The 26,760-nt window shown below is 53.1% G+C and overlaps 2 protein-coding genes across 2 annotated transcripts in view; one reads left to right on the top strand and one right to left on the bottom strand.

Moving 5' to 3' along the window:
• ONECUT3 (one cut homeobox 3) overlaps nucleotides 1–7,473 on the bottom strand; it is a 21,934-nt gene extending 14,461 nt beyond the window's left edge. Inside the window, exon 1 of the mRNA XM_015886788.3 lies at nucleotides 6,145–7,473. Within this exon, the coding sequence (XP_015742274.2) occupies nucleotides 6,145–7,177 (1,033 nt within the window). The 5' untranslated portion in view covers nucleotides 7,178–7,473. The remainder of the gene's footprint in view (nucleotides 1–6,144) is intronic.
• Nucleotides 7,474–9,756: 2,283 nt separating this feature from the next.
• Nucleotides 9,757–19,403, top strand: LOC107325679 (uncharacterized). The gene is made up of 3 exons (XM_085517666.1): nucleotides 9,757–10,052; nucleotides 10,323–10,408; nucleotides 18,891–19,403. Exons 1-3 carry the CDS (start codon nucleotides 9,943–9,945, stop codon nucleotides 19,196–19,198), a joined length of 504 nt encoding a protein of 167 aa, XP_085373792.1. The 5' UTR covers nucleotides 9,757–9,942; the 3' UTR covers nucleotides 19,199–19,403.
• The last annotated feature ends 7,357 nt before the right edge of the window (nucleotides 19,404–26,760 follow it).

Genomic DNA, 26,760 nt, shown 5'->3' on the forward strand with positions numbered 1-26,760 from the left:
CCATTCGAGGTATTAACGAGATGTTGAATTTCCCTTTAATCAGCAAATCTCACCACTCGATTGCCCCGTAATAAATGCACTTTGAGCCTCGCTGCTCGCAAGGTTTGCACCCCTGAAGCTGTGGGGTTGGAGCTTTGGGTCGCTGTGTTGGTTTGGAGGCAGAGCCCAAAATCCCATCCTGGATGGATCAGAAACCTGACCTCTTCCTTGGGATCCAAACTGAGATGGGGATGGATCGAAATGTGCTGAGAAACATGGAGGAATTGGGACAGAACGGTGGGAAATACCCCCCTAAATACCCCTAAATACCCTTAAATACACCCCTAAACACCCCTAAATACACCCCTAAACACCCCAAATGCTGCAGGGAATGCAGCCCACCCCAACCTGCGCCCCAAATCCCACATTGCTGTGGATCTGGCAAGCTCTCGTTGGTTTATTTTTTTCCTTTTTCCTCTTATTTTTTTGGCTTGCATTGCAAGGCAGTGGCCGTGCCAAGCCTCTGCAATGGGAATTTTGGTTGCCAGCGAGGTTTTCTTATGGGATTTTTGGTTCCAGGCATTGCTATAGAGCAGAATGGAGAATTCCTGCACCCAAGTGCCGATCCCAGTGCAGGAGATGGCAGCTCTGCTCCCCCACCTCCATCCTCCCCCCTATTCCAACCCACAGCTCACAAACCCCCCCACAACTTCAACCCCAACCCCACACCCATCCTTATGTGACGGGCACACATCCGAGACCCCAACCCACTCCTCAATGCAAGCGAGCAGGATGAGAAAGCATTGGATTTCTTATCCAGAGGAGAAAAGAGAATCCAATACCCCATTTGCAGTCGTTCAGTTACAGCAGGAATACACCATAAATCTTCCCCCCTTTCCATACCAAATAAAAGAGGATTTCTTAGGTATATATTTACTGTTTTATCCCTTCATATTCTCCTTTTCCCTTCGGGTTGAAGCCCCCATTATTTGGCCAACGCCAGGAAATCCGCGTCGCACACCCAGCGCCTCTCAATGGGGTTTTAATAGATGTATTTTCAAATTAGTTCTGGGCCTTTCAAGACTTATCAGTTAAATGAGGTTTTTCACATTGATTCAAAGGTCAACTGCGAGAGTTTTCTCTTCTCTGTTATCTCCCCCCCCACCCTCTGCACTCTCCTCTATGGTTTCGGTGGGGAGCAAATATAAAAGTCACCCATTTATGCCCAGAAAGCACCAAATCCGACCCAAATCCACGACCCTAAAACATCACTGGTTAAAAGGGAGGGGGGTGAGTGTCAAAGTGGGTTGAGATTTGGGGTTCCCATCAAGCGGAGTTTGGGTTTGGGGGGTGATGTGTTGGGGGGGGGGGGCAGATCCAAAGGGGTTTGGGGGTGTTTTGTGGGGCTGTGGGGCCGGAGCTTCGTTTCCTCGTAGGGAAAGAGGGGAGAGGGAGGATTTAATGTTTAACCGGCGGAGCTTTATTGGCCCCTTCTGACGCGCAGATTAGGAGCAAACACAGAAGGAGCTGCGGGCGGAGCGAGGCGGCCCCGGCCCTGATAAGGGGTGCGGGTGCGGTGCGGGGCGGTGCGGTGCGGTGCGGAGCCGACGGGAGGGGCAGCTCCGGTTGTCAGCGTGTGAAATCCCGGATGGGAACGAAAAGGAGAAAAAAAACCCGAATAAAGCGGGGTTGGGGGTGGGAGTTTTCCCTTATTCTTTTCTTCTTTTTTTTTTTAAACATTTTTTCTTTTTCTCCGCTTCTTCTCTTTTTTCTCCCTCCTTTTCTCCTTTTCCTTTCTTTTCTATTTTTTCTCTTTCTTTTTCTCTTTCTTTCCTTGCCGAAATCCGTCCCTTTCTCTTCTCCTTCCTTCCTTCCTTTTCCCTTCACCATTTCTAAGCCGCCGTCCTTCCCCGTGCCCACAAACGCTCCCTTCCCCTCCTTTTACATCAGCGAAACGATCCCCCCCCCATCAACTCCCCCGACCCCCGGAGCTGCCCCCATCGCCCCCCGGTTCCCCGAATGGTTCCGGCGCTGCTCGGTCCGAAGTGGTTTAAGCAAAGCTGGAATGGAAACAACCCTTCAGGGCTGGGATATTTCGCGTCCTCGTGCCTCGTTCGGGCAGTTCTGTGTTAATTAGCGGCATTCATTATTGCTGTTGCCAAAGCTCTCATACATTTGCTGGCCCTTTGCCTTGGCCCGGCCCCGAGCTGCTGCTCGCAGGGTTTGGGTTTTTTGTGCTGGTTTTGGTTTGGTTTCCTTTTTCTTTTTCCTTGAAGAGAAACGGTGATTGGTGGGGGGTGATGGAGATGGGGAGAAAACAGAGAAAAGGGAGGAAAAGAGGAGAAAAGGGAAGAGGAGAAAAGAAAAGGGGAGAGGAGAAGGGGAGAGAAGGGGAGAGAAGAGAAGAGAAGAGAAGTGAAGAGAAGAGAAGAGAAGAGAAATAGAGAAAGAAGAGAAAATGACAGGGAAAAAAAGGGAAAGGAAAGGAAAGGAAAGGAAAGGAAAGGAAAGGAAAGGAAAGGAAAGGAAAGGAAAGGAAAGGAAAGGAAAGGAAAGGAAAGGAAAGGAAAGGAAAGGAAAGGAAAGGAAAGGAAAAATAAAAGACGAAAAGAAATGAAGAAAACACAAGAAAACGAAAGGAAAACGAAAAGAGAAAGAAAAGAGAGAAAGGAAAACGAAAAACAAAATATAATTGGGGGAAAAAAAGAAAGAAACGAGAAAGAGAGAAGGGGAAAAAATACGAAGAAAACGAATGTTGGCACGGAGCGCTCAGCTCAATCCCGGCCCGCAGCCAACGGCGGTTCCGTCCGGAGATGGAACAGAGCCGGGATCGGCCCATTCGGAACCGCGCTGCCCCCACGGAGCCCTCGGACGGCTCGAATCCTGCGTGGAAGCGGCCGAGTTTTACGCACGGAGCCGCGAGCAGCGCGGGGCGGTGAATTCTCGGCCGAGTTTCGAGCCGATGTTAAAAGGGCCGTAACGATGTTTTCTCTCTTTGGGGTCGTTTCCAAGAGAGAATTTGAGAGCGCTGAGTGTGGGGATGGAGGAGTGGAGGGGAGGGGGATCCGTGCACCCATGGGCACGTAGAGTGGGAGCACACAGTGGGTGCCGGCACCCACGGAGCTGAGTGGTGGGAGGGGGAGAGAGGGGATGCAGGCACCGGGCCGGGGGGAGAACCCACTGCCCACGGACACTATGGGATGGAATGGGAGCCGATGGCTGCGCGGTGCCGTGGGGTCTTTTATTTTGGGTCGCGGTGAATATGGGACCCCTAAAAGTAGCGACGAGGGGGGAAGGAGAAGGGGGGGATTCGGAGCGCACGGACCCCTCGGACAGGGGGAAAAGAAGTTTTCAGAGCTGCGTTGTGAGCTGGGGGAGTTGGGGGGGAACAGTGCCGCTGTTGGAGCATCGAAATGGACCCCACGAACCGGGTCGGGTCGGGCCCCACCAGATGTTGCCCAACGGGCACCCACCCGTATTTCTATGTGGCCCCTCGGGGGGAAGCGGAGCCGCTGTCCCCTCCGGCACCGGACCCCCCCCCCACCAACTCACCCCCTTCTGCCTGAATAATTAATGGATCATCTGCGCACGGGGAGGCGAGAGGGGGAATTGGAGTGGAAAGAGGAAAAAAAAAGCCGCAATTGCCAGATCTCGGGGCCCGGCGTGTTTATCGATCCCGGATTTACTGGCTCGGACAAACACATCGGGCTCACCCCTGAACCCGCTTGGAATTCATTTTCCCCTCGCACAGTGCGGGGGTCGAGGTCCTGTGCCACCCCCCCAGCACCGCAGTGCGGGATATGGGGCAGCCCCCCGCCCTATAACCGCGTTTGTTGCAGTTGGAGGGACCGAGGTGCGGCCGCACCGACGGGGATCGAGGCCGAGAACGACCGTGGGGTCCCTCTGGACAGACGGTCTCCCCCAGCCCCACATCCCGGTGGGTCCCTGACCCCCATCAGCCGTCCAGGAGCGCTTTTAGGGTTGTTCCGATCCGATTTATGAGGAAGAAGAGAAACGAAACAGAACCCCAGCGGGGCGGCAGCGGGGCCGGGGGTTGGGAACAAAGAGGGGGACGACGTGGGGGGATCCCCCCGGTACGGGAAGGTGCGGAGGTCGGGTCCGGATCCTCGGTGGGGCGGCCCTGTGGGGCAGAGCCCGGTCCTGCTGGGATTGTGGGAGCCGAACGGAGCTGAATTCATCGCAAGGAGCGTCGCTTTGGTGTCTTTTTGGTTCTGTTTCGTTTTGTATTCGCAGGAAGGAAAAGAACCCAAAGCTGAAGAACGGCGGATTATTCATTACCCCTCTTTTTTTTGTTGTTCTTTTTCTCTTATATATTTTTTTCCCCTCAATTTCCGGCACTTCTTTTCGGCTCTGGGAATTCAAAACCATTTTAAAGAGAAGAAATCCTAATTCGAAACCCCGACAACGCGGAGAGGAGCAGAGCGATGGGAGCGGAGCACAACCCGAACCCCAACGGCACCACCGGCACCGCACCGATATGGAGCGGATCCCCCGGCCCCAATAAACCCCCCCAATTCCCCGAACCTTCCTTCGTTTCCATCGCTGTTATTATTTCAGATTTGGGCTCAATTAGCCCCAACAAAGTGGGGCATTAAACGGCAGTGTTTAAATCTTTATTTACCAGAACCTTGTAAAGCCGGGAACAATTTGCATTCTATTAACTGCTTTTCAATAGGGCATCGACTGGAACTAAAAGATGCCACTACCCTGTCCTAATTAAAGAGCAACTGAATTACGCTAAATACATATGAACGCCGCTCTCTTCCATAAATAACGGCTGCGGAGGCCGGCGGGGAGCGGAGATCGGTGCGGACCCCCCCCCAAAACCCCCATTAAACAGTCACCCCACGACCACCCCATAGAGCAGAGATGTGGGGCCATCACTGCTGCTCTCCGACCCCTCCGACCGCTCACCCACAGCCGCCGGGACCCCTCCGAGCCCCGAAGGATCCTCGCACAAAACGCCTTTTAGTTATTGTTGTTCCCCTTTTTCTCTCCTCCTTCCCCCCCTTTTTCCGTCCTCCCTCCTTCCTTTTTTTCCCCTTCATTTTCCCCCTTTTTTCTCCCCTTTTCCCCCTTTTTTCTCCCCTTTTCCCCCTTTTTTCCCCTCAGCTCTCGGCCCATCTCAGGGTTGAAGCAGAACGAACCGCAGCCGACCCCGCACCGAACAGCACAGAACACGCTTTCATTATTCCCCCCCTTTCCCCTCTTTCTCCCCCCTTTCCCCCTCTCTATTTTTCTTTCCATTTCTTCCCATTTTCCTTTTATTTTCCCCCTTTTCCCCCCTCAATTTCCCTCTCTTTCCCCTCTTTCCCTCCTTTCCTCTTCCCATATTTTCCCCCTTTATTTCCTTTCCCCCTCCCACTCCCTTTTCTTTTCTCTCCATTTATTTCCCCCACCAAACCCGCATCTCTCGGCCCAGCTCCGGGCTGAGACAGAACGATCCCCCGCCGAGCCCTGCACTGATCCGCAAAGAAAACGTTTTCCTCTTTTCCTCATTCCCCCCTTCCCTTTCACCCCCCCTCAACCTTCATTCTCCTTTTCTCCTTTCATTTCTTTTCCCTTTTCTTTCCTTTCTTTTTGCCTTTATTCCCCCACACTCCCACTAAACGCGCATCTCTCGGCCCAGCGCCGGGTTCAGCTTCACCACAGCCTCACTCAGACCCACCCCCCCTCCATCCTCCGCCCGATTTTCGCCCCCCTCCCGTGTTACATCGCTGTTTCCCCGGTGCTGGATCGGACACATCGCTGCTCCCGGGGGCTGTCGGCAGCTCTCCGGGGTTTTGGGGGTGGGGAAAGAAGGAAGGAAGGGGTGACGGGTCCAAACCGAGGAACGATTCCCAACGGGAGCAGCACTTCAATGCTCCCATCGCTGTCAGGTGCAGCCTGGGGGCAGAGGGGGGTGTGTGTATATTGGGGGGGGGTGACGGATCATTCGGATTTCCTCCTCCTCCTTCTATAGGATTTCCTCCTTTTTTCCTCTCTAGGATTTCCTCTTTCTCCTCCTTTACGCAGCTCCGTAACCCCCAGCCCCACAACCCCACAACCCCACCGGGTGTGTGCGAGGGATCCCCACGCGTGTAACCCCCCCCCAAACCCCCATATCTCCCCCCTCCATCCCCTCCGTGTCCCCTCGGTCTGTACCTGCGAGTCTCAGCGCAGACATCCTTTGAAATTCGGGTTCCTGCAACCATTTCCACATCCTCCTGAAAGTCTCCCGGCCCGATTTGAGCTTACTCCAGGGCTTTGGGTTCCTCAGCAGATCCGACAGTGTCCCCTGCGAACGGCACAAGATCCTCTGTGCGAAGATCGCCTGCGGGATGCTGTAACGTTTCAGCTCGGCCGTGATCCTTTGTGCCACCTCTTTGGTGTTGATCTCTTCCACCTGCCCCGATCCTCCGCTCTGAGATCCGCTGGCCGAGGCCTGGCGATCCCTTTCTGCCAGCAGAGAACCCCCGGCTTGGGGATGAGGGTGGCCGTGAGGGTGCATCCCATTGAGGGGCGGCATCATGGCAGAGCTGGGGGCTCCTAAACCCCTGGCCAGGTGCTCCTCACCCCGGGACAACATCGCGGCGTGAGAATCGAAGCCGTTGGGCGACAGCATCTTGTCGTTGGGCAAGTGGCCACCGGGACCGTACGGAGTCAGAGGTTGCTGAGCGTTGTGCAGGCTGCCCAGCCCGTTGGGGAGAGGAGAGAGGGGCTGCCCCATAGCCGGCATGTCCTTGGGGTAGTGGCTGTAGAGGTTGCCCATAGAGGCGAGGCTGCGTTCGTCCCTCATCAGGGTGAAGCTGCCGCTCACGTTGCCGGCCAGGCGTTGGTGCGGGTGGTGGTGGTGATGGTGGTGGTGATGCGGGTGGTGGAACTTCTCGGACACGGTGGAGATGGGCGGCAGGTGCTGCAGGGGGGTGAGCGTGGTGTAGGTGCTGCTCAGGCTCATCCCGGACGGCGATTCGCAGGACATGCTCATGGCCGGGTGGAGCGGGGCCGCCAGGCTGTGCTCGGCTCGGTAATCCCCCCCTTCCAGGATGGATGCCATACCCGACACCATGGCCGGCCTCCCGTGCGGGACCAGGTTGCGGTGCGAGCTCTGCCTCCCGTGTGCGGGGCTCAGCAGCTCGGCGGGTTGCGAGTGCGGGACGCCGTGCAGGCTGCCCAGGTTCTCCATCGCCAGCTCCATGGTGGCTCTGCCGCTGCCTGTTCGCTCGCTGCCTTCCTCCCCCACCCCCCTCCTCCTCCTCCTCCTCCTCCTCCTCTTCCTCCTCCACCCCCCCCTCCTCCCTTTTCCTCCCTTCCCCTTTTCCCCGGATTAATTCAGACTCCTGCTTTCGGGGATCGATCTCTCTCTCGCTCCGTTTTCAGATCAGCATCATGAGCAGCTCCCGCCCGCCCCAGTGCGGTGCGGTGCTGCGAGGAGCCCGGGGAGCGATGCGTGGAGCGGTGCGGTGCGGGGCGTGAGCTCGGGGCGGCTGCGGCGCCGGCTCCCGGCAGCCTCGCTCAGGGCCGCGGCGTGACGTCAGTACAGCCCCGCCTCCCCCCGTGCCCCCCCCCCCAACCTCCAACCCCCCCCCCAGCACCGCACCGGGGAGGGATGGAATTTGGGGGGGGGGGATATAGCAGAGCAGCACCTGCACCGCTCCTCCCACGGGGAACCCCTCAACTGTGCTGACCTACCCCCTGGGTTGACCCCTGTCTATAGGGTGACCCCCCCCATATCACTCAGTTGACCCCCACCTCGAGTTGGGTGATCACTATCCTAAATCCCAGAGCACAAAGCTGGATGAGTCCCCCATTGCCCTCAAAGTGCCTGTCCCCGATGCCCCCCCCCCTCATTTCCTTCTTTATCCCTATATCCCCCCCCACATTCACCCTATGTCCTCTCCCAACCCTTCCCCTCCAGTTCTACCTTCTGGCTGCAGCCCCAATAAACCATCTGCTTCCTGCTCCCCCAAACTCATCTGTCTGTCCCTATGTGTGTCCCCTCACAACCCACACCCCCTCTTCTCCCCCCACCCCCCAATCTCCTAGGATTGCAGTGGTGTTTTGGAGCTGGAGGTGGGAATGGGGAAGGGAAGGTAGGACTGTGGTGGTGGTGAATGGGGAAATAGGGAAAGGGAAATAAAGGAACAAGGAAAAGGGAATAGAGGGAAAGGTACAAGGGAAAGGGAGAGGGGAAATGGAATGGAGAAGAGATAAAAGGGAAAGGAGGGGGAGGAAGATGGGAAGAAGCAGGAAGGCAGAATGATGTGAGCTGATGTTTAGGCCATGGCAGCACCCAGTGCCCTCCCTGGCACCATTTGGTGTCACACAGGACCCCAGCACCTCCATTTCCAGCCATGCTGAGTCCCCCAGGCCATGATGTGATGATTTCCAAAGCTTTATTGAACCACACTGCAAACCTCAAACCCACAACCTGCCCTTGGTGGGTTATTCTGGAGTGTTCCTTCCTGGTACCACCAAACTGCAGGTGACCGGGGGGCTTCAGGGTGGGCCTGGGGTCTCCAGCACTGTGACATCCCATCCCACACAACAGTTTAACCCAAACCATCCCAGCCATCCTATTCCGTGCCACGTTGTGCCATCCGATCTGATTCCATCCATCAGATCCCATATATCTGGTCACATGCATCCTATCTCACCTCATCCATTCCACATCACTCCACTGCATCTCATCTGATTCCATTTCATCCCACCTTATCCATCCCACCCTATTTGGCCACATCTCATCTGATTCCATTCCATCCAATTGTATCCCATTCTTTCCCATCCCACTCTTCCCAAACCGTCCCATTAATTCCATCCCATCCTAAGACACCTCATCTCATTCATCCCATCCCATCCCATCCCATCCCATCCCATCCCATCCCATCCCATCCCATCCCATCCCATCCCATCCCATCCCATCCCATTTGTCTCATCTCATCCCACCCCTTCCCTCTGCAGGCAAAATTCCTTCTCTGAATTGGGGATGAGATCTCCCTTGCTCCTCTTCCTCTTGTGTGCAAAGACCACCGTCCCATATAACCCCATATAGTCCATGGGATGTGGGCAGCAGCAGAGCAGAGGGTCCTGAGTTAGAAGGATGGGGGGGAAAGGGCAGTTTTTATCACACTTTATCTCCCTTATAATGGGGTCCAGAGATGGGCCAGGCCAGGATGGGCATCTTCAAGGAATCCTTCCCTGCCATTTGGGTGCCTTTGGTATCAGGGTTTGGTTTTAGGGCTTCCTTGCAGGGATGGGATGTGAGGGACCAGAACCAGGCAGGAGATCCAAGGGATATGGGGAGAATAAAAGGTGCACGGCGAGGAGAAGGAGGGAACAAACAAGGGATGAAGCAGCCACGTCTGAAACGGTTTCATTGAGTGTAATAATGGCGATAGAGCATCGACCGCCCCATCGATGGATCCATCCATCCCTGCAGCTGCCCCACGTCCCGCACAGACCCGGCACCGCCGCACCGCCCACCGATCCAAACCCAATCCACCGCCCCCCCCTCCACCCCCAGGCGGCACCGGGGGCCCCGTGGCAGGAGCTGGACTCTGCCCTGAGCCGAGCTTTGCACCCAGCAAACAACAACGGAGGGGGGGGGGGGGGGGGGGGGGGAAGGAAAGACAGAGAGAGAGAGAGACTTTTTAGTAATTAGTGCGACATAATTGAGTAATGCGGCAGCTCCTCGCTCCAGCCCCCCCCGCCCCCCCCTCTTTCCCACCTCCCCCCTGCTCTTCTTCTTCCCCGATCGATGCAATATCATTAGGGTGAGAGGCTTTGGGGCAGAGCTCGGGGGGCCCGAACCGCTGTCGGTACTTGGGGGGGTCCCGTCAGGCGTCGCTCCGTCCCCACCGGCCCGACCCGGCAGCGCCCCGAATCCGAAGGGTTGGGCTCGGGTTCGGTGCCCCATCTCGGAGCCGGCTCCTCTCCCCTTCTTCCCATCCATTCGACAGCTGGATGCTATTGATCCCTTCCCTCTCCTCCTTTTTTTTCCTTCCCTTCCCGAGCTCTCTCTCCTCTCTCTTTAATTCCCTCCGTTCCTCCGGAGGAGCCGCCCGGTTCTGGGGGTAAGTGCGCAAATGGGATCTCGGCCGCTCTCCGCTCTCCCTGCGCTGCCCCACGCGCGGAGTGGGCTCCCCTCATCCCCCCCCATACCCCAATACATCTTCCTTCACCGGAGCCCTTCGGTTGCCGAACCCAGCTCTGCCCCCGTGTTCGGCGCTGCTGCGCTTCGGCGATTTTTATTCTGCGCTCAATTTTCATCTTTCTTCCCCCCTCCCCCCCTCCCCCATACCCCTCCATCCCTACCCCCCCTTCCCTCCTTCATTTCGCCTTAGGAAGAGCCCGAAAGGCAAAACGACGCGGCCCCAAATAAGAGGCGGAGAAGCACCTGAGGGTGAGATTTATGGCATCCAGCGATCAGGTACCGCGCAGGGGATTTTTGTGTCACGGGTTTTGTTGTGCCACGCACGGGAGGGAGCCGAGCAACCCCTCACCGCCCCGCACTCACTTCCCCTATAGGCGATCAACTTCCTTAAAGTTCTTAAAGGCTTCCAAACAACAGCCCCATCGCCTGGCAGGTGAATTATTCAGTGCCAATGGATTCCTCGCGAGCCCTTTCATTCCGGTCCCAAATCTTTCCCAGCCCACCCTTTGCCTATGGATGTCTCGATTTTACAACAATCAAGCGGGAGGCGAAGAGCGTGGCAATTTCTGCTAATCGATTTTCCATACAATGGGCCCCAGATGATGTTTTAAAATGTGAGAAACTCAAATGTGTTGGTTTAAATAAGACTTTTGCAATCGATAGCTTCGGGAAAAAAAAGAGACTTTGATGCGGCTTCTGGAAGGGGATTTCGAACGCTTTCGCTTCCCGAACAAAAAACAAGGCAGGAAAATCCTAAATAATAAGAATAAGAGGTAGAAAGAAATCAGAACTTCCTCCTGGCTTTGAAGTTCTTAAAGAGGAATAAGGGGAAAATGGGCTTCGGGTCGCTCAGCTCCGTCCCGACCAGACGCTCCGCAGCCCCCGCAGAGAAGCGCAAAAACAGCGCAAAAACCGCGCAGCTCCTTCCGGGGCAGCGCAGCTCCTCCTGCGTTCTGTCCCAAATCCTTTCGCTCTGGTTTATTATCGGGGCTGTTTTTTTTCCCCCGATGTCACCGCGTTGCGTTCGGCTTTTCGGGCGTTGCGGGGAGGAGTGGGGCGGTGGGGCCGGGGGGACCTTCAGCCCTTTCCCCCCCGATTATTTCCTCCTTCCCAAATCCCCGCACCCCCTCACCTCCCCATCCCCTCCCCACCCCCTTTTCTCCCCCCATAGTGCCCGTTCGAGCCCTCGGAATCGGCTTTTATTTATCTTTTAGATTTCTTTCTCTATTCATCTCTTCGAGACATTTTCTTTTTAGCCTCAACTTCAGGCCCTTTCCGCTCCGCTCCCGTTTCCTTTCCCTTTCCCTTTCGTCGTAATCGGAGTTTCTTCTCTCTGAAAATAATTCCCTCTCTCCTCAGAAACGCGTCCAGAGGAGAGGAGCAGACTGGGGTCCCCCCCCATCACAACCCCCCACCCTTTTTTTTTGTTGGCAGAGGGGAAAAACCCCTCAACGAGGGGGGAAAGAAACACTGTGGGATGCGGGCAAAGCCGCCCCCCCCAATCTCCCCCACCCCCTCCCCATCTCCTCCGCTCTCTGCCCACTTTTCTCGTTCGCCATAAAACTTTGGAGCTGCCCCCAAACCGCTTTGCAGTGCTATGGGGGGGTGGGGGTCGGACCCTCAGCCGATATCCCACAGCGGGGGGGATTGTTTGGGACCCCCGTGTTCTCTTTTCGATGTCACACGCTGTGGTTTCCCACGTAGAACTCCGGGACGGGGCCGGGCTCGGGACCCCCCCCCCCTTTTTGCTCCCTCCATGGAGGAGGGGTTGATATCAGCGGGGACCTCCGGGCACTTCTTCCATCCGCGGTTTGTTTTCAGGAGTTCACAGCTGAACTTTACACCCTGAGCGCAGCGCGGCCCCGTCGGGGCTTTCGGGGGAAAAGCAGAGAAAAACTCTCGGATTTCGCCGTGTTCCGAGCTGCCATTTTTCCCCCTTCTTTTTTCCCCCCTCCTTTTTCCCCTCCTTCCCACCCCCCCCTCCTTCTCCCCCCCTCTTTTACCCCCCATCTCCCCCCGATTTCTCCTTTCCCACTCTCGGCCCGTCCCAAATCCCGACGCGGATTTCGGAGCTTCCGAATGAGAAACGCAGCGATTCCTGGAGCTCCGCGGGGTGCGAGTGGCTCAGCCCCCCCCCAAACTCCCCCCTTTCTATCCCAACTTCTGCCTCCTTTCGGGGTTCGGAGATCCCATTTTCCCCCTCCGAGCTTTATGGGACCCCAAAGCTCAGAGGCAATAATAATAATAATAATAATAATAATAATAATAATAATAATAATAATAATAATAATGTTAAAATAGACCCCAAAAAGCAGAACGGCGACGTGCAGAGGGGAAGGGCCGATCATTCACAGCGACGTCGGGAAAAATCGGGGTTTGCTCAATACTCTTTAATCGCCCATTGACACCCGTATCACCCGGAGCGCACCCAAAGGCTGAGGGTCCCCCCCCTCATCCCCTAGGCTTCCTCCCCCCCAGTTGTGAGCACACAAATAATGCTGGGGAATATCTTCGGGTGTTGGTGAGGTGGAAAAGAACCCGATGTGAGCCCTTTATTCCGGGCTGCAAAGTGCTCTGCGTTGAAACAGCGGCAGTTCCCGTCTCCTTCTTTCATCCGAATTAGGTATATACGTAAATAGATCTGAATAATAAACACACGCACACGGGAAAATTGTATTTATTTCGTATGTATCCAGGTTTATTTATGCAGGCGGCTCCTGCCTGTGAATTCTTGCAGCAGTATTTTCCTCTTACGGCAGCTCAGGAAGAAGCTTTGCTTTTCCAAACCCCGATTTTGGAGAATTTCACCCCAAATCTCACATTATTGGGGTACGGCCGCCCCCCATCCCCCGGCACCGGAGGGAACCGAGATGGGGAAATGGGGAGGGGGGTCATTGCCCTCAATGCCTGCGGCTCAGACCCTGCAACAGGTGGCACCGGTCCCCTGGGATGTGACAGCGGGGGGGTCGAGCAGGGATGGGGTGAGGAAGAGCAGGATATGGAAGGGACAGAGGATGGACAGGGATGGGAACAAGGCTGGGATGGGTGCGACACGACCAGGACAAGGGATATGAGGAAAGGATGGGGACAAGGAATGAATGAGTGTGATGCGGAGACGGGGAAAGACAGGCAGCAGGATAAGGCAGGGATGGGGAGGAGGAAAAATGGGAGTTAATGCAGATAGAGATGGGGATGGGTAGAAGGTGGGGATGGGGACAAGGCAGGGACAGAGATGAGGGTGAGGTAGGGATGGGGACAAGGGAAAAAGGGGGAAATGAGGCAGGGACAGAGAGAGGCAGCGTTGGGGATGAGGGAAAGCAGAAGACAAGGCAGGAAGAGCGGACAAAGCAAGGACAAGGGCAAGCAGGAACCCACTGCCCCCAGGGCTGCCTGACACCGGGTGCCATGGGGCGCAGCCCTGGGTCCCTGCAGGGTGGGTGCCCCACACCAACCTCAGATTGTGGTGCTGTGTTCACCAAAAATAACCCAAAGCAGCTCCTAACCCACAGCTACCGCACGTGTGCGTGCACACACACAGAGCTGGCCGTGATCGATACCCATCTCACAGAGCTGTGTATGGGAAACGTGCACCCCAAAGTCCCCTGCTGCCCCCAGCACAAAGCCACCCCACAGCAGTAGCACCCCAAGAGCGAGCCCGGATGGGGCACAGTGCATTGGCCCCTCTCTGTGTGCCCTCCTCTCTCCCACAGCAGTAATTGCTGCTGTATTTATCCAAACGAGGAGGGGGGTGGCAGAGAAAGACTTCTAAGAGTAATTTTCCGGGAATTCTCCTCGGTGTAATTGTCTTGATAATAAATCCAGACGCTTAGCCTGTGTATGAATTGCTTTTTACCATTTTCATTTATTATTGAACACAGTGGGGAGAAGGGGAAACGCAACAGGGCTCATTCTTGTGAGAGAGAAGGGGTGAAGGGGCCGAGGAGATGATTTCTGTGCAGATCCGGGAAACCTGGACGTGTTCATCATCTTACTCTTTTATTTTCATAGCCCATTTCCCCATCCCCCTCTTTCTTATTTTATTTAAGGTGGGGGGGGGTTGGGATGGGGGGGAAGGGGGGTATTGAAAACTAATTAAATAACCCGTTAGCTAACACGTTAAATTAAGATCCACTCTTGGATTTAATGATGTCTACGGAAGAATTGACAGAAATGTGAAGACAGTCTGTCGATAGATTCCTTCCCCTGGTTACGCCGTAGAAATGTGATTAAAACAGATCTCCAAGAAGGGTATCCCAACACTGTGCCCATAAGGGGATGGAGCCACCAGGGCACCCATTGGTCTCTAGGGACCAAATAGCTGTTGAGTGACACAATGCAGAGCAATGATGCTCTTCTTTGGGTGAATGCAGCAGTGTGTTTGGGGATGAGAAACCACCTCCAGATGTGAGGATGAAGCAAACCCCTGGGCAGGGTTTGTGTGACTGAGGATGGGGCCAATGTCCTCTGCCACTCCTTGTGTCCATGCAGTGATGCCATTGCTGGATGATCTTCCCCTTCCCCATGTTTGAGGTGCAGAGGTGCTATATGGATGGATGCAAGGATGAACCCTCTCTCTGTCCTCGCTCCAGCAATGCAAACACGGTGAGCATACACCCATTGCTTTCTGCTTAAGCTCTCAGGTAAAGGTTACCTTAGCATCCAGGCTGAAAAAATCAATGGCTGATACAGCATGAGACTCAGAAAGACAACATACATCTATCACTTAGGGATTCGATGGGCTTAGAATAGTCTTGTCAACAAATGATTGTTTAAACAGAATATCTCAACTGTTTATGGCACCCTTAATCCATACATCTGACTAGCCCCATAACGTGTCGTGAGCATGGATCGCTCTGTAGAAACCTCTGTTGTTAGGTCCAGGGCTGCAGAACGCTTAAGCACGTGCTTAAGTCTCTTAGACTTCAAATTAATCATGTGCTTAAGTGCTTTGCTCGTTTAGGCCTGGCCTAAGAACAGGGAAATACCTGTCATGGTGTTAATGGATGAAGTTTTTGTTCCCTGCCCTCCATTTATGTGGTGTGCAAAGGGCTCAATGCACATACTTGCTCTGGACGTGGCATCTTCTGAATGGTTTCTTTGGGTGGTGTTCAAACAGAGCGGTGTCACTTGGATGTGGATGGGTTCTGTGTACTCCATAAGCCCATGAAATGCATTGTGGTTTTGCTGGCATTGCAGGGAGGCTTTGGGGAAGGAGCTGTGAGTTAAAGAATGCCAAGGAACAGATGGAAAAGGAACAGAAGAGCAAAATGAGGATGGAGAAGCAGCTCTGACCCAGAGCAACAGCCATGAGATCCTTGGGACCTCAGCAGGGAAAGTGGGGGAGGAATGAAGCTGGAAACCCAGCACAGTAATGCAGCCCCTCTCCTAGCATGGCAGGCTCAACCAGCACCCATCAGTTACCTGTTTCTCTCCCAGATAACCACAGCTTTTCAATTGGTGTTCAAGTGTTTGGGGTCTTGCAAGAAATCCCAACTCAACCCATAGCTCAACCAAGAGGGTGTCAAACCCAAAGGGAAGGTGAATGCTGTGTGCCCCCATGGTCCTCCCATGGCACCCTCCACCCGCAGAGATGGGGCTCATGTACAAGAAATGAACGCCAGAAACAGGGGCTTCTGCACACACAGATCTGCACAATGCAAAATACAACAGCGAAGATGGGAGAGTGAAGGAAATAAAAGAGCATTAAACCACGTATCAATATTTCTCCTCAAAATGTGGAATGCATTTTCTTTTCTGAAAAATTAATAACCTCTCTTTGTCAATTGACTCTCTCCCGTCTCCCCTCCCTCTCGCTTGCCTCCACCTCCTCCTTGTCTGCAGAGGGTGTTCAATGGAAAACAAGGAAGGATAACAAAGCCGGATCATCCCCAGCAATTCCAGATTTGAGATTTTTAATGGTTGTAAAGAGTTCATCTCCACCACCCCAAGACTGTGTGCAACCCCCATCTGTGTCCCTCCCCATCTGATCAATTTTGGCTCCTGAAGGTGCTTTTTCATTCAGCCCAGCGCCCAGCATGTTGTGTTTGGGTCAATGCTGTGTTTGGGTGCACAGCCATGAATTCCCACAGCCCACGTACCCATACAACCCCATGGAAGCACAGAGGAGAGGTCAGGTCACTGCAGAAGGATCTGGAGATGCCACCAGTGCCAAGTGTCCACGTGCATGAGGTGCTGAGAGCAATGTTTATTCTACATCTTAATGGTAAGCAGGTGTTAAATGACAAACCCACATAGGGGTCTTGATGGAAATGGGGTGCAACGCTCCATCCCTTCTTTTTTCATACATCCATGCCCCAAGGCCAAACCCAGCAGCCCAGACAGGTCTAAATGTGATGGATTCCTCCTGCTAAGGTGGTGGTTGGAAGGACAGAGCCCACATAGGGGACAGCAGTATCCCTATAGGGCTGGAATATCCCCACGGCCCCCAATTCAGGGGGGCAGAGATTTGGGGTCCACAGGAGCTGTCCATCAGCACCACCGCCCTCGCAGCACAGATCCCATTGGGATGGAGTTGAACAATGGGATCACACCAAAGAACAGGAATGTGTGTGTTTTTTTTCTCCCGAAGCCCTGCTCAGATCTCAGCAGTGGACAGGGCCGGCGGATAGCTTGTCAGATATCGAGCAGGCATGTCAATGCTGCAGGCTCTAAGTGAAAGCAAAAAATCAGTTAATGGTCTGCCTGAGCCGTCCTCTTGGCATGGGCAGTTCTCACAGAACCCGGGGCAAGCGACCTGCGAGGGGGTGATGAGCTGCTTGGCAAAGAGATCATTCAGCAGCCATTAATGTGCGGATAAAACAAAATATCAGGGGGAAACGTCTCCCATGGGAAGAGGAGAGCGAGGAAATGTCATGGTTCAGATCCTGCTTAAAATCCCCCTGGAATCTGTAGAAGAGTTTTGGGATTTGCCAAGAAACAGGTTCCTCCTTCGGTAGAAATATGGCTGGTTTTCATTTCTTCCCCCTCCTCAATTAGGATGAAAAAAATATATATGTGAGAAATAAAAAGAAATTGCAGACATTGTCGATCAAAGGAAGTGGATCTGACAGGCATTAAAATAGTAGCAGAAATTCAGCATGGGCAGTTTTTCAAAGGTCCATTTAGTGTAAATTAATCATGATTTTAAAACAAAATAAAAAATCACACGGGGCTGGAAGAGGAAATGATTCTTTTGGGAAATGCTGAAATGGGGCAATCTGATGACTCCCACTCTTTTCATTCGTCCAATGCAGTGTTTGAAAAGGGAGATTTAATGGCACAGCTGGCTCTTTTGGGGGAGAAAGAAGTGAGTTTTGATGAAGCAGCATTTCTCAGATTCTCAGAACTTTTGGAGTATTTCTGATCTCTCCTGGATGGAGAAGAGCTCAGGGTGTTCCTAGGAGCAGAGCAATGCAGTGCCAGCACTATCAGCTGTTGTGCTTCTCCTTGAAGCTCAGCGCCCTCCTTCCTCCGTGGGAAGGGGGAAAAATCAGTAGAGCACAAGAACATTTAAAACAGGTGATTACTGAGGAGGAGAAAATGGTGCCAGCGTGATCACTGCAAGGTTCTGTGATGATTCTGTGCTTTATGCTAAAGGTGCTGTCTCCTTTTGGGGAATGACATTCATCCCTATATGGAAAGCCAGAGTGAGATCTTGTAACCATACCTGCCTCAGGCTGGGCTGCATTTGGCTCTTCTACATGAGATGAAACAAGTGCTGTGTATATATATGTATTTAAGTATTTATTGCAAAGAAATTGTAAAACAGTCATATATACTTCAAATTAGATAATAGTGTGTACGGTTTCTGGTGTTCCCTTCTTGGTTGGGGGAGGCAAGGTCAACCAGCCTGTGCACAGCAGTGGGTTATATGAATTACCCATTGTGGGACTCAAGCAAGTGTTTGGCTTTGCTGACCTCGGGGACATGGGGTTTTTGCAGATCTGATTGGTACTTTGAGGATGGGAGGCCACTTGCTGTGGGTGTCTCACAGCGTTGTTGGCACTTGGCTTTGAGTGTCCACTTCTAAGCACTCGTGTGCTGGTATTAACCCCTCCATCCTTTCACCGTGTAAAGATAAGATAATCACAAGCTGGGGATTATAACACTCTCATGCTAAGCCTTTGGGATCGAGATAGAGCATCACCTGGGGACTGCAGGGAAAGGCTCGCACACATGAGACACGTGTCTCTGTGGAGGGAGGGATTGAAAACAGCCTCCCCACCTCCAGCAGGTGGGATTGGAGAGAGATCTGAGCACAGCTTTGGGGATGAAGCCAAGGGAGCACAGAGCTGTTGTGGCACAGGGGTTCACCTCGTTGTGGAGGAGGGATGGGCCTTGTCTACCTGCAGAATGGCGAGCCAAAGTTGGTCTTGTGTAGACAACCTTAAATCATTTTAAAGCAGGTTGGTATCGGTTTGTATAATTCGATTCCTTTACCAAAGCGAAGCGAAATCGATGTAAATGGGGTTTACATTGATCTCAGTACATCCGCACAAAGGTTTTGCCCCAGTTTAATGAAATCAGTTTACAAACACACCTTTAGCTCAGCCCTAACTTTGTGTCCGGCCAAGGTGAGAGGGAAAAACCAGGGAAGGAGAGGCAACAGATCCTCATGGAGAGGATGGGAGAGCCTGGAGCTGAGCTCACGCAACACAACCCCGCTCCGATCAGGCTGCAGTGGCACCGAGTGATAAGGAATGGGTCAATATAGTTTTCTGAAAGATTTTTTTTTCCTTTTATTTATTTTTTTTAACAGAAAGGTTAAATGTGAGGCCAGATCGATCTTCCCCCCTCATCGCCATCCCTCCCCATTGCCCGCAGCCATCCTGCAGGACGCAGCTCAGCCTGAAGTGGCCAAGTGACCACGTAGGACCGCGGGACCCGAAGATGCTGCTGACCAATGGCTGCCCAAAGGAGCCCTTGTTGCTTAGCAACTCGGCTGCAGAGAGAGAGGGAGAGAGCGCAAAAAGATGGATTTTCAGATTGCAGCAGCCAAGCAGATCAATTCTGCAACATGGGCTACAGTGGCCAAGCGGAATCTCTCTTGCTCCCAGCAGGTATTGATCCAGCCATGCTATAGGCATTGAATGAGCTCTAATAAGTCCTGAGTAAACAGGAACAAGGACTTAAGTGATAGCCCAGCAGTCAAACATCAACTCCCTTTGTCTTCTCCTTCCTCTTCTTTTTTTTCTTCTTCTTCTTGTTTTTTGTTTTTTTAATTGCTGAAACCTTCGCAAGAAAACGGCAATAAAGTTTATTGATAGAAAAATGAAGAGTCAGAATATCACTTTGTTTACAGGCTGAAAGGGGAAAGACTCAAAATCCATAGAGGTGACCACACGTCCCTGTGCATCCCTTGGGCCACAGCTGGGCACATCCCAGTCTCAGTGATAGGGTTCTTCAATGTGAGTTTTGCTGGGAGCACGCATGCCCAGCACCGCCCATCTGAGGCAGATGTGGAGGAGGAAAAGCTCAGGACCTTGGTTCATGTGATGAGTCACCCCCCCCCCCCCCGATCTCCTTTTTAAACTAAAAGGTGCCAGAGTCCTATGATTTATAAGGACCATTCCAATGCAGACCCAAGTGTTCTGTGGTTCTATGAGCTTTATGGTCCCTTCCAACCCAATCATTGCGTGATTCTGTGCTCCTCAGTGCTTTGAAAGGGCACCTTTAAACTCCCAGCAGAGAAACAAACTCCAGGCTCACTTTCAGGAAGGGGCAGGGAGAAGCCAAATCCCTCCTTCCTTGACAACACCACAGGAAGCAAAGCTGGCTCTTCAATGTTGCAGAGTCTGAAGGGTGCATCCAGTGATGCAGAATGCTCTGGAAAAGGAAAGGAGCAGACTCAAGCTTGGTTATGGGAGTGCATTTCTTTGCTTTACAAAGATGGGAGATGCCAAAGATGAGAGAAGAACTGTAAAGGAGGACTTTGCACAAAGAAAGGGGCACAGGGGAGATTCTGGGGGTCATAACCAAACACATGGCTGAGAGTAAGGAAGAGCCTGAATACATCCAAGTGATAAAAGAGTTGAGTCAGTGGCTCCTGGACACGCAGCTGGGCCCAGGTTTGTGCCAAAACCTCCATCACTCAGGGGATGCTGTGATCACCAAAGCAAATAACACATAGAGTCCATATCCAAAGCCTGTCCCAGCAGGCAGCTGCTTCCCTCCCTTGCTCCATCCCCATGCATCCTTCTGTGCTACCTCCATCCCCTCTCCCTCTAACCCAGGACCCTCCAGGGCTCCTGAAATGTCACCGTACAGCTTCATCTCCAACAGCAGCTGAGCAATCTCTGCAATCAGGGGAGCTCAGTCTCTGGCAGAAGGGAAAGGCCCCCATCCAGAGGTCTGCATGCAGCATCGCTGCAAATTCCCCAGTGACACCAATTAAAGAAGCGGAGCTGCTCCAGATTTATGCCTGCGTAACCGAGATCACAGGGCAGGCCTGCCTCCAGTGGTTACGGGACGAGGGAAACGAGAGCTCTTTGCTTGCACTCTGAGATCTCTCAGCCCACATTTCAGCAGCCTTCGTCATAACAGGGCTGATAATTAATTGATCCCATATTAAGGCTGCTGGCTCCCGAGTGCCGGAGCCCCCGGCTGCAGTTTAACACCGGTTAAATCAAGTGAGTCCTCAAACCCCGAGTGAGTGCGGGTAGGAGGGGACCTCTGTGATGCAGGGAGATGAGAGGGGACAACCAGGAGGGTGCTGCTCCGTCCCCATAGATCTGCATCTGCCATTTTCCAAGGGGAGGGGAGATGTTGTGCCTTTTCCTGCAGGTTTCTGCATTTCAAAGTAATATCAGAAGGGCTCGGGGCTTAATCTTCCTTCCCCAGGAGGCTGTAGGAATCAGGCAAAAGGAGAAAAAGCTTCGAATCAATACAGCAGTATGAATTTATTCCCCGGTGTATGTGTGTGTGTGTGTTGCAGGGGGGGGGGGGACAGGGCACCAATGTGTTTTCTCCCTTCTATTAAAGGGAGAGCACAGCCCCGCTCAGAGCTCTCTGTTGGGAGCAGAGTGGGCACCTATGATGGCAATTCTGTTGTATGATGAGGACGTTCCCCCCTTCCTCACAGCTCTCAGCCCACATTACACAGTAATACAACCACACCAGGGGCAGAAATCCCTGGGAGGCTGAACAGTGTCACCTGTAGGGGCAGAAGGAAAACTCCACATTGCTCTGCTGCAGTGAATGGAGGCAGCAGGTTGCAAACTGCTGCTTGCATGCCCAGGGTCTGCTGTTGGAAGATGAGGGGAGAGAGGTAGGGTGGGGAAGAGGATGTTCGGTGCTCAGCAGGTCCATGGGGCTCTTGGGAAGGTCTCAGTGGGGGTCTCTGTGGTGATATATATATATAGCCAAATAGTGGAGCCTCAGCATCTCTGGTCAGGGACAGGTCCAGCTTGGGTCTAGGTCTGCTTAGGATGACCATGGGAAGAAACACTCTGAATCCACCCACCTGGATGGCAAAATGTGTCTTCCCACCTGGAAAAGCTCCTCCTTCAGACACATCCTTCTCTATGCATCAGCAGAGCTGGGGCAGAATCTCTTTGTTTCATAACAAAAAATAAAGCACACACACACACACAAAAAAAACCCCAATCATTTCCCTGGAGCCAAATCTCAGCCTTTTCCTTCACACACCAAATTCCCCACCACAAATCAGAGCAGCCCCAGCTGCACACACACCCACCCTGCTTCAATCCATCCTCACACCAAACCTGGAGCAATGGGATGGGGGACACTATGGGGTCCTGGATGGGGTGAGCTGTGCAGTCAGATGTATGGCTCCATTCAGAGCAATGTGCTCCTCACCGCGATGCCCAATCGTTTGAAATTTAAAACAAAATGTAAAACAAGGAATAATGGTAACAAAAAAGGCTTAATTAATTGAAGTAAATTGCATCACAATAGCGATTTCTCAGTAACACGGCTAAGTGCCCCATTATTCTGATTTCACTCAGTATTCATGGATACTAAATAAATCACGGGGCCTCCACTTACAGCCTGCTGCAGAGGGGACGGGGGATGGGGGTCCTGCCATCTCCTTGCTCTATATGTCAATAACCCCAGCACTTCCCGTGTGTCCACTTCAAATGGCAACCAGAAAAATTACCATCAAAAATAAATGAATTCTCCCTTCCCCCCCCCCCCCCCATTCTTTTTCTTCTTTTTCTTTTAACCTTTGGAACAAATTTCCCCCAGAGATTCACAAGGAAGCCTTTTTTTCCCCCCCTCTCTTTTTTCCCCCTCTCTACTGCCCTGCTCTGCTTATCAATATCCTATTAATACCAGGTTATTTGAAATCGTTTGTTTTCCCACCTCCCTGGCACTTCAGCTCAGCACCTGGGCATCATTCCATGGGCTTCTGCTTGCTAAGCTTGCTCCTAATACCCAAAATTAATGTGTAGACAGCACTGAGGAGCACGTGAGTGAGTTTAACAAACATCTGGTTGTGGATTTGTTCCTTATGCCAATGGTCATGTTTTTTTCCAGCAATGATAAAGGGAGACTTCCAATGGAAAAGCTCAGTGGAAGAGCACCAATGGGAGACCCCAATGGGAGACCCTCAATTGGTGGCCCCCACTGGGAGACATCCAATGGATGACCCCTATTGAAGAACACCAATGGAAGAGCACCAAAACTCCACTGGGAGGCACCCAGTGGGAGACCCCAGTAGAAAACTACCCATAGAAGAGAATCAAGGCCTCTGTGGGTGATGCCCAGTAAGAGACCCCAGTGGAAGATCACAATGGAAGACCCTAATGGATGAGCCCCCAATGGAAGACCACAATAGGAGACCCTAATGGATGAGCCCCCAGTGGAAGACCACAATGGGAGACCCTAATGGATGAGCCCCCAATGGAAGACAACAATAGGAGTCTCCAAGCAGGCTGGACCAGATAGCAGCTTGGAACTTGTGAACCTCCATTTAGGGCAAACTGCTGGGATGCTGAGATGGAAGAGCAGCACTAAAGCTGCATCAAAAAGGAGGCTGCTGCAGGATGGGCTCCCAGAGCCCTGTGTCCCCATTGCACTGTGTGCTCACTGACCACCCTAACCCTGGGTAATGGGTCTGGACTGGGAAGTGCTGCTGGATGCACTAAGCATGTGCAACCCTAAAGCATCTCCTTCAGGAGCCTGACAACGGAAAAATCCCTCCGAGGTCACACAGCTCCATCTCTCCTCCCCATCAGAGCAGGGCTTTGGTATGGCCAGCATTGATTTCAATAACGAGTCGATGGAAATCAGCAGTGGGGAGGGATGGGGAGAGGGGGAGGAACACAGCCCCTGTGACAAAGCGGCTTTGCCAGCCCTGTTCCCACAAATGGATCTGTTCTGGGGTCCCCAGTTGTTGCCCATTGTGGTGTGATGTCCCCAGCAGCTGCTTGGGTGCTGTGGGAGAAGCTGTGGCTCTTCCCATGCAATGTCCTCTCGCTTCTCTTGAGCACCCTCCGTACCCCTGCCCCCAGACCTCACCCAGCTGCTGCACCACTCTGCAGCTCCTACGGAGTGGCTGCTGCTGTGAAGGGCTGGGAACCGATGAATCAATCACCATCCAGATCCCAGGGTGTAATCATAATTAATGTTCAGCCCTGATTGATCACAGCACGGTTTTGCCGTGTTCTCTGGGATGACAAAACCGACTGTTTCATGGCTGTTTTTTGCTCCATCCCTTCTCCTGCAACCCCTAAAACTGACATCATGTTGGGGTGGCACTCAGGAGTTGTTGGTGCCACAGCACTAACACCAATGCCACAGGCAATAGCACCCAACACATGGCCAAAACCCCATGGATGATGATGGGGAGCCCTCCCCGTGTCACAAACCACACATAACTGGGCTGGGATCAATCCATCAATGCGCAGCAGTGGTTAAATAGTGCTGTGCTCACCTCCCTCCAATTAAACCATCATTTCTGATAGATCCCTTTGTGTTTGTGTCTCCCCTTCAGGCCACTTCGCTGTGGGCAATGGTGATGATGATGGCTTGAAGGATGCTTCCTCCTGCTGGACATGTGGCAATGGGATGCAGTGTTGCTTCCAGACTATTCTTCTACTAGAGTTGGGGACCCAAGAGGGGGTGAGCCCTAGGACCATCCTGCAGTGCACAGAGGGGCAGTGGCGAGCTGTCTGTCCAGAGCTTTGCCCCAGCATCACTTTGCTGCCCCACCACGCTGGTTAGAGCATTGACCCCCAGCCCTGTCCCCAGTGTGAGTGCTATGGGGACATGGGGCACACAGCAGGGCCGCCGGCCAGCAGAGCTGGAGGGAGCCCGCAAAGCAGAGCTGGGTATTGATTGGCCATCGATCCCATGCAACCACATTCTGCAGCGGCTGCTGTCCTACATTTCAATCCCACACCTTCGCCTCTGACTTTAATGGGCTTCATCACAGCCCAAAGCTTTATTTAACCAAAAGGGGAGGGTGCAGGGAAGCAGCTGCCAGAAATCAGATCAGCCCTGTCCCAGAGACAACCACGTCCTCGGGATTTCTTGCAGCAGATGGGCTCCATGGGGGGGTTTCTGTGCCACATAGACCCCAGACCCATCCCTGATGGGAGAGTGCTGCAGGTGATGGTGACACCTCCAACAACTCCTTCATCTCAGGGTCTCTCTGCAACCCAAGTCCATCCTCAGTGTTATACCCACACAGCTCCATCTTCAGGTTTCATCTCAAGGAGTCTTCAAGCAGTAATTTCAATAGGAAAAGCTCAAAGCCAACACCAGCATCACCCAAAGAACCCTCGCTGTCATCCCATCCTCCCCCAGCTCCAAGGCATCTCAGAGGGGCCGGCAGACATCACTGTGGGGCCAGATCAGCATCTCTCAGCCCACATGCCTGCTCTCTCCCTGGGGCAGAATATGGATGCAGTGTTTATTTTTGATTTATGCCAAGCCAAAAAAAAAAAGAAGTACATTTTCTTCAATTATTAATCAGTGATGTGTGAGAGGGGGACACAAGCTGGAAATTAACTCTGTGACCTTTAGGGGTGGGTTGTTACCCCCTCCATTCTCAAGCCCTGCGTGCTTTAGCAACCCTCCAAGCAGAAATTCAGCTTCTCCCATGAACAAGCTCCAAGCTGAAGCTTTCAGATGTTCAGATAATGAGGAATGTGCAGGGCACAGGTGCCCCGGTGTGCAAACCCAATGCTTTTTGGCCTCATGGATGTGCTTTCACATCATCCCATGCATAAGTCTATTGGGTATCTCTGAGGCCATCCCACTTTTCCCTCTCTGCTTCACCCCATCACTCTTTTCTGTATACTTCTGGGTACCTGACTGGTCCCCAGGTCTTTGGGTAGGGTAGGGCACCACAACCCCATGCCTGCTCCTGTGCAGGGCTGTGTTTGGGAGAAGCAACAGGTGCTGAAGAGCTCCCCACAATCACCTGGGTGCCCTTGGTGAGGTTCAGGCTAGGGAGGAGCCCGTTCCTATGTTTCTCTTTTAGCTCTTTGCTTCTGCCCATGGCTCTGAATGGATACCTGCTTGTGGGCATCTAAGGTGGCTTTGTCAAGGAAGCTGCTGGTCAGGGGAGAGGAGGCTTTCTGGGTTGCTCTTCCACCCTCCTACCTCGAAAACATCCCTTGAGCCAACATGGGAGGCTGCAGCCCAACCTGCATCCAGCAAGCCCAGCAAGGTGTGCTGGAGTCCAGCAGGGCAAGAGGTGGCCCCAAGGAGAACACAGATTTGGGATGGAGACATCCCAAGCATCCTCAATATGGGCGTTTTCTCACCACCTCTCCCTCCCTTCCCGAAAGCAGCACTGCGGCAGCGCACACCAGCAAACTGATCGAGGCGGAAGGACTGATCAATAGGAGTATTGAGCACTTTTCAAGGTACGGTGATTTTTGCGGATTCAGTGCTAACCTCACATTGGAGCCCCCACCCTGAGTTGCCTCCTCTCCCCCAGCATTATTGCCCCATGGACACCTCCTGGTCACACATCTTCTCTAAGAGTGGGGTCACCCAACCTGGTGCCACCATAGTGGGGACAAAGGGGACCATTCCATCTTGCAGGTGGAGATGTTGGTGGCAATTCCAGCTGGAGAAAGGAAAATTGTCATCACCCAAAGGAATTTCTTCACTGTGGGTTCATCCCACAGGTTGGCTCCTCTGGGACAACGAGAAGAGTAGGGAGGTCCCTTCAAGTTGTAGGGTTACCAGGAATGGAGTCATGGTGATCATGGTGATGATGGGAGGCTGAGGACATCCTGCATCCACCTGAGGACATCCCATGGTGGGAGCACGATGGGTGACCCCACTCATACAGCTCACAGGGCTGAATTAGGGGTAAGCATGGGGTGAATGAACCCCCCAGCAGTACACGGGTGGGTGCAGGTCTGCACAGTGACACTGCAGCAGATGGGGCTGGAAGAGACCTTGAAGGACAGCGATGTGCTGAGCACCAGCAGCACTGAGCCCACGAGAAGGGGATGGGGAGGGCTGTATCAACATCGCCTGCGCTGAGGTTTTGATGGAAAAGGATCTCTGCATTCAGCATCCTTGTGATTGCTGACAAGGGGAGGGATCGAGAAGGGAGATAACTGGGAACGGCTGATAAGGTGCGTGGAGAGATAAAGCAGAAATTAAGCAGAACTTCACGTGGTGAGCGGCTGCTTTAAGCG

The sequence above is a fragment of the Coturnix japonica genome, chromosome 16 (assembly GCF_054131305.1).
Source record: "Coturnix japonica strain WE chromosome 16, WE-NBRP24, whole genome shotgun sequence".
NCBI lineage: Eukaryota > Metazoa > Chordata > Aves > Galliformes > Phasianidae > Coturnix > Coturnix japonica.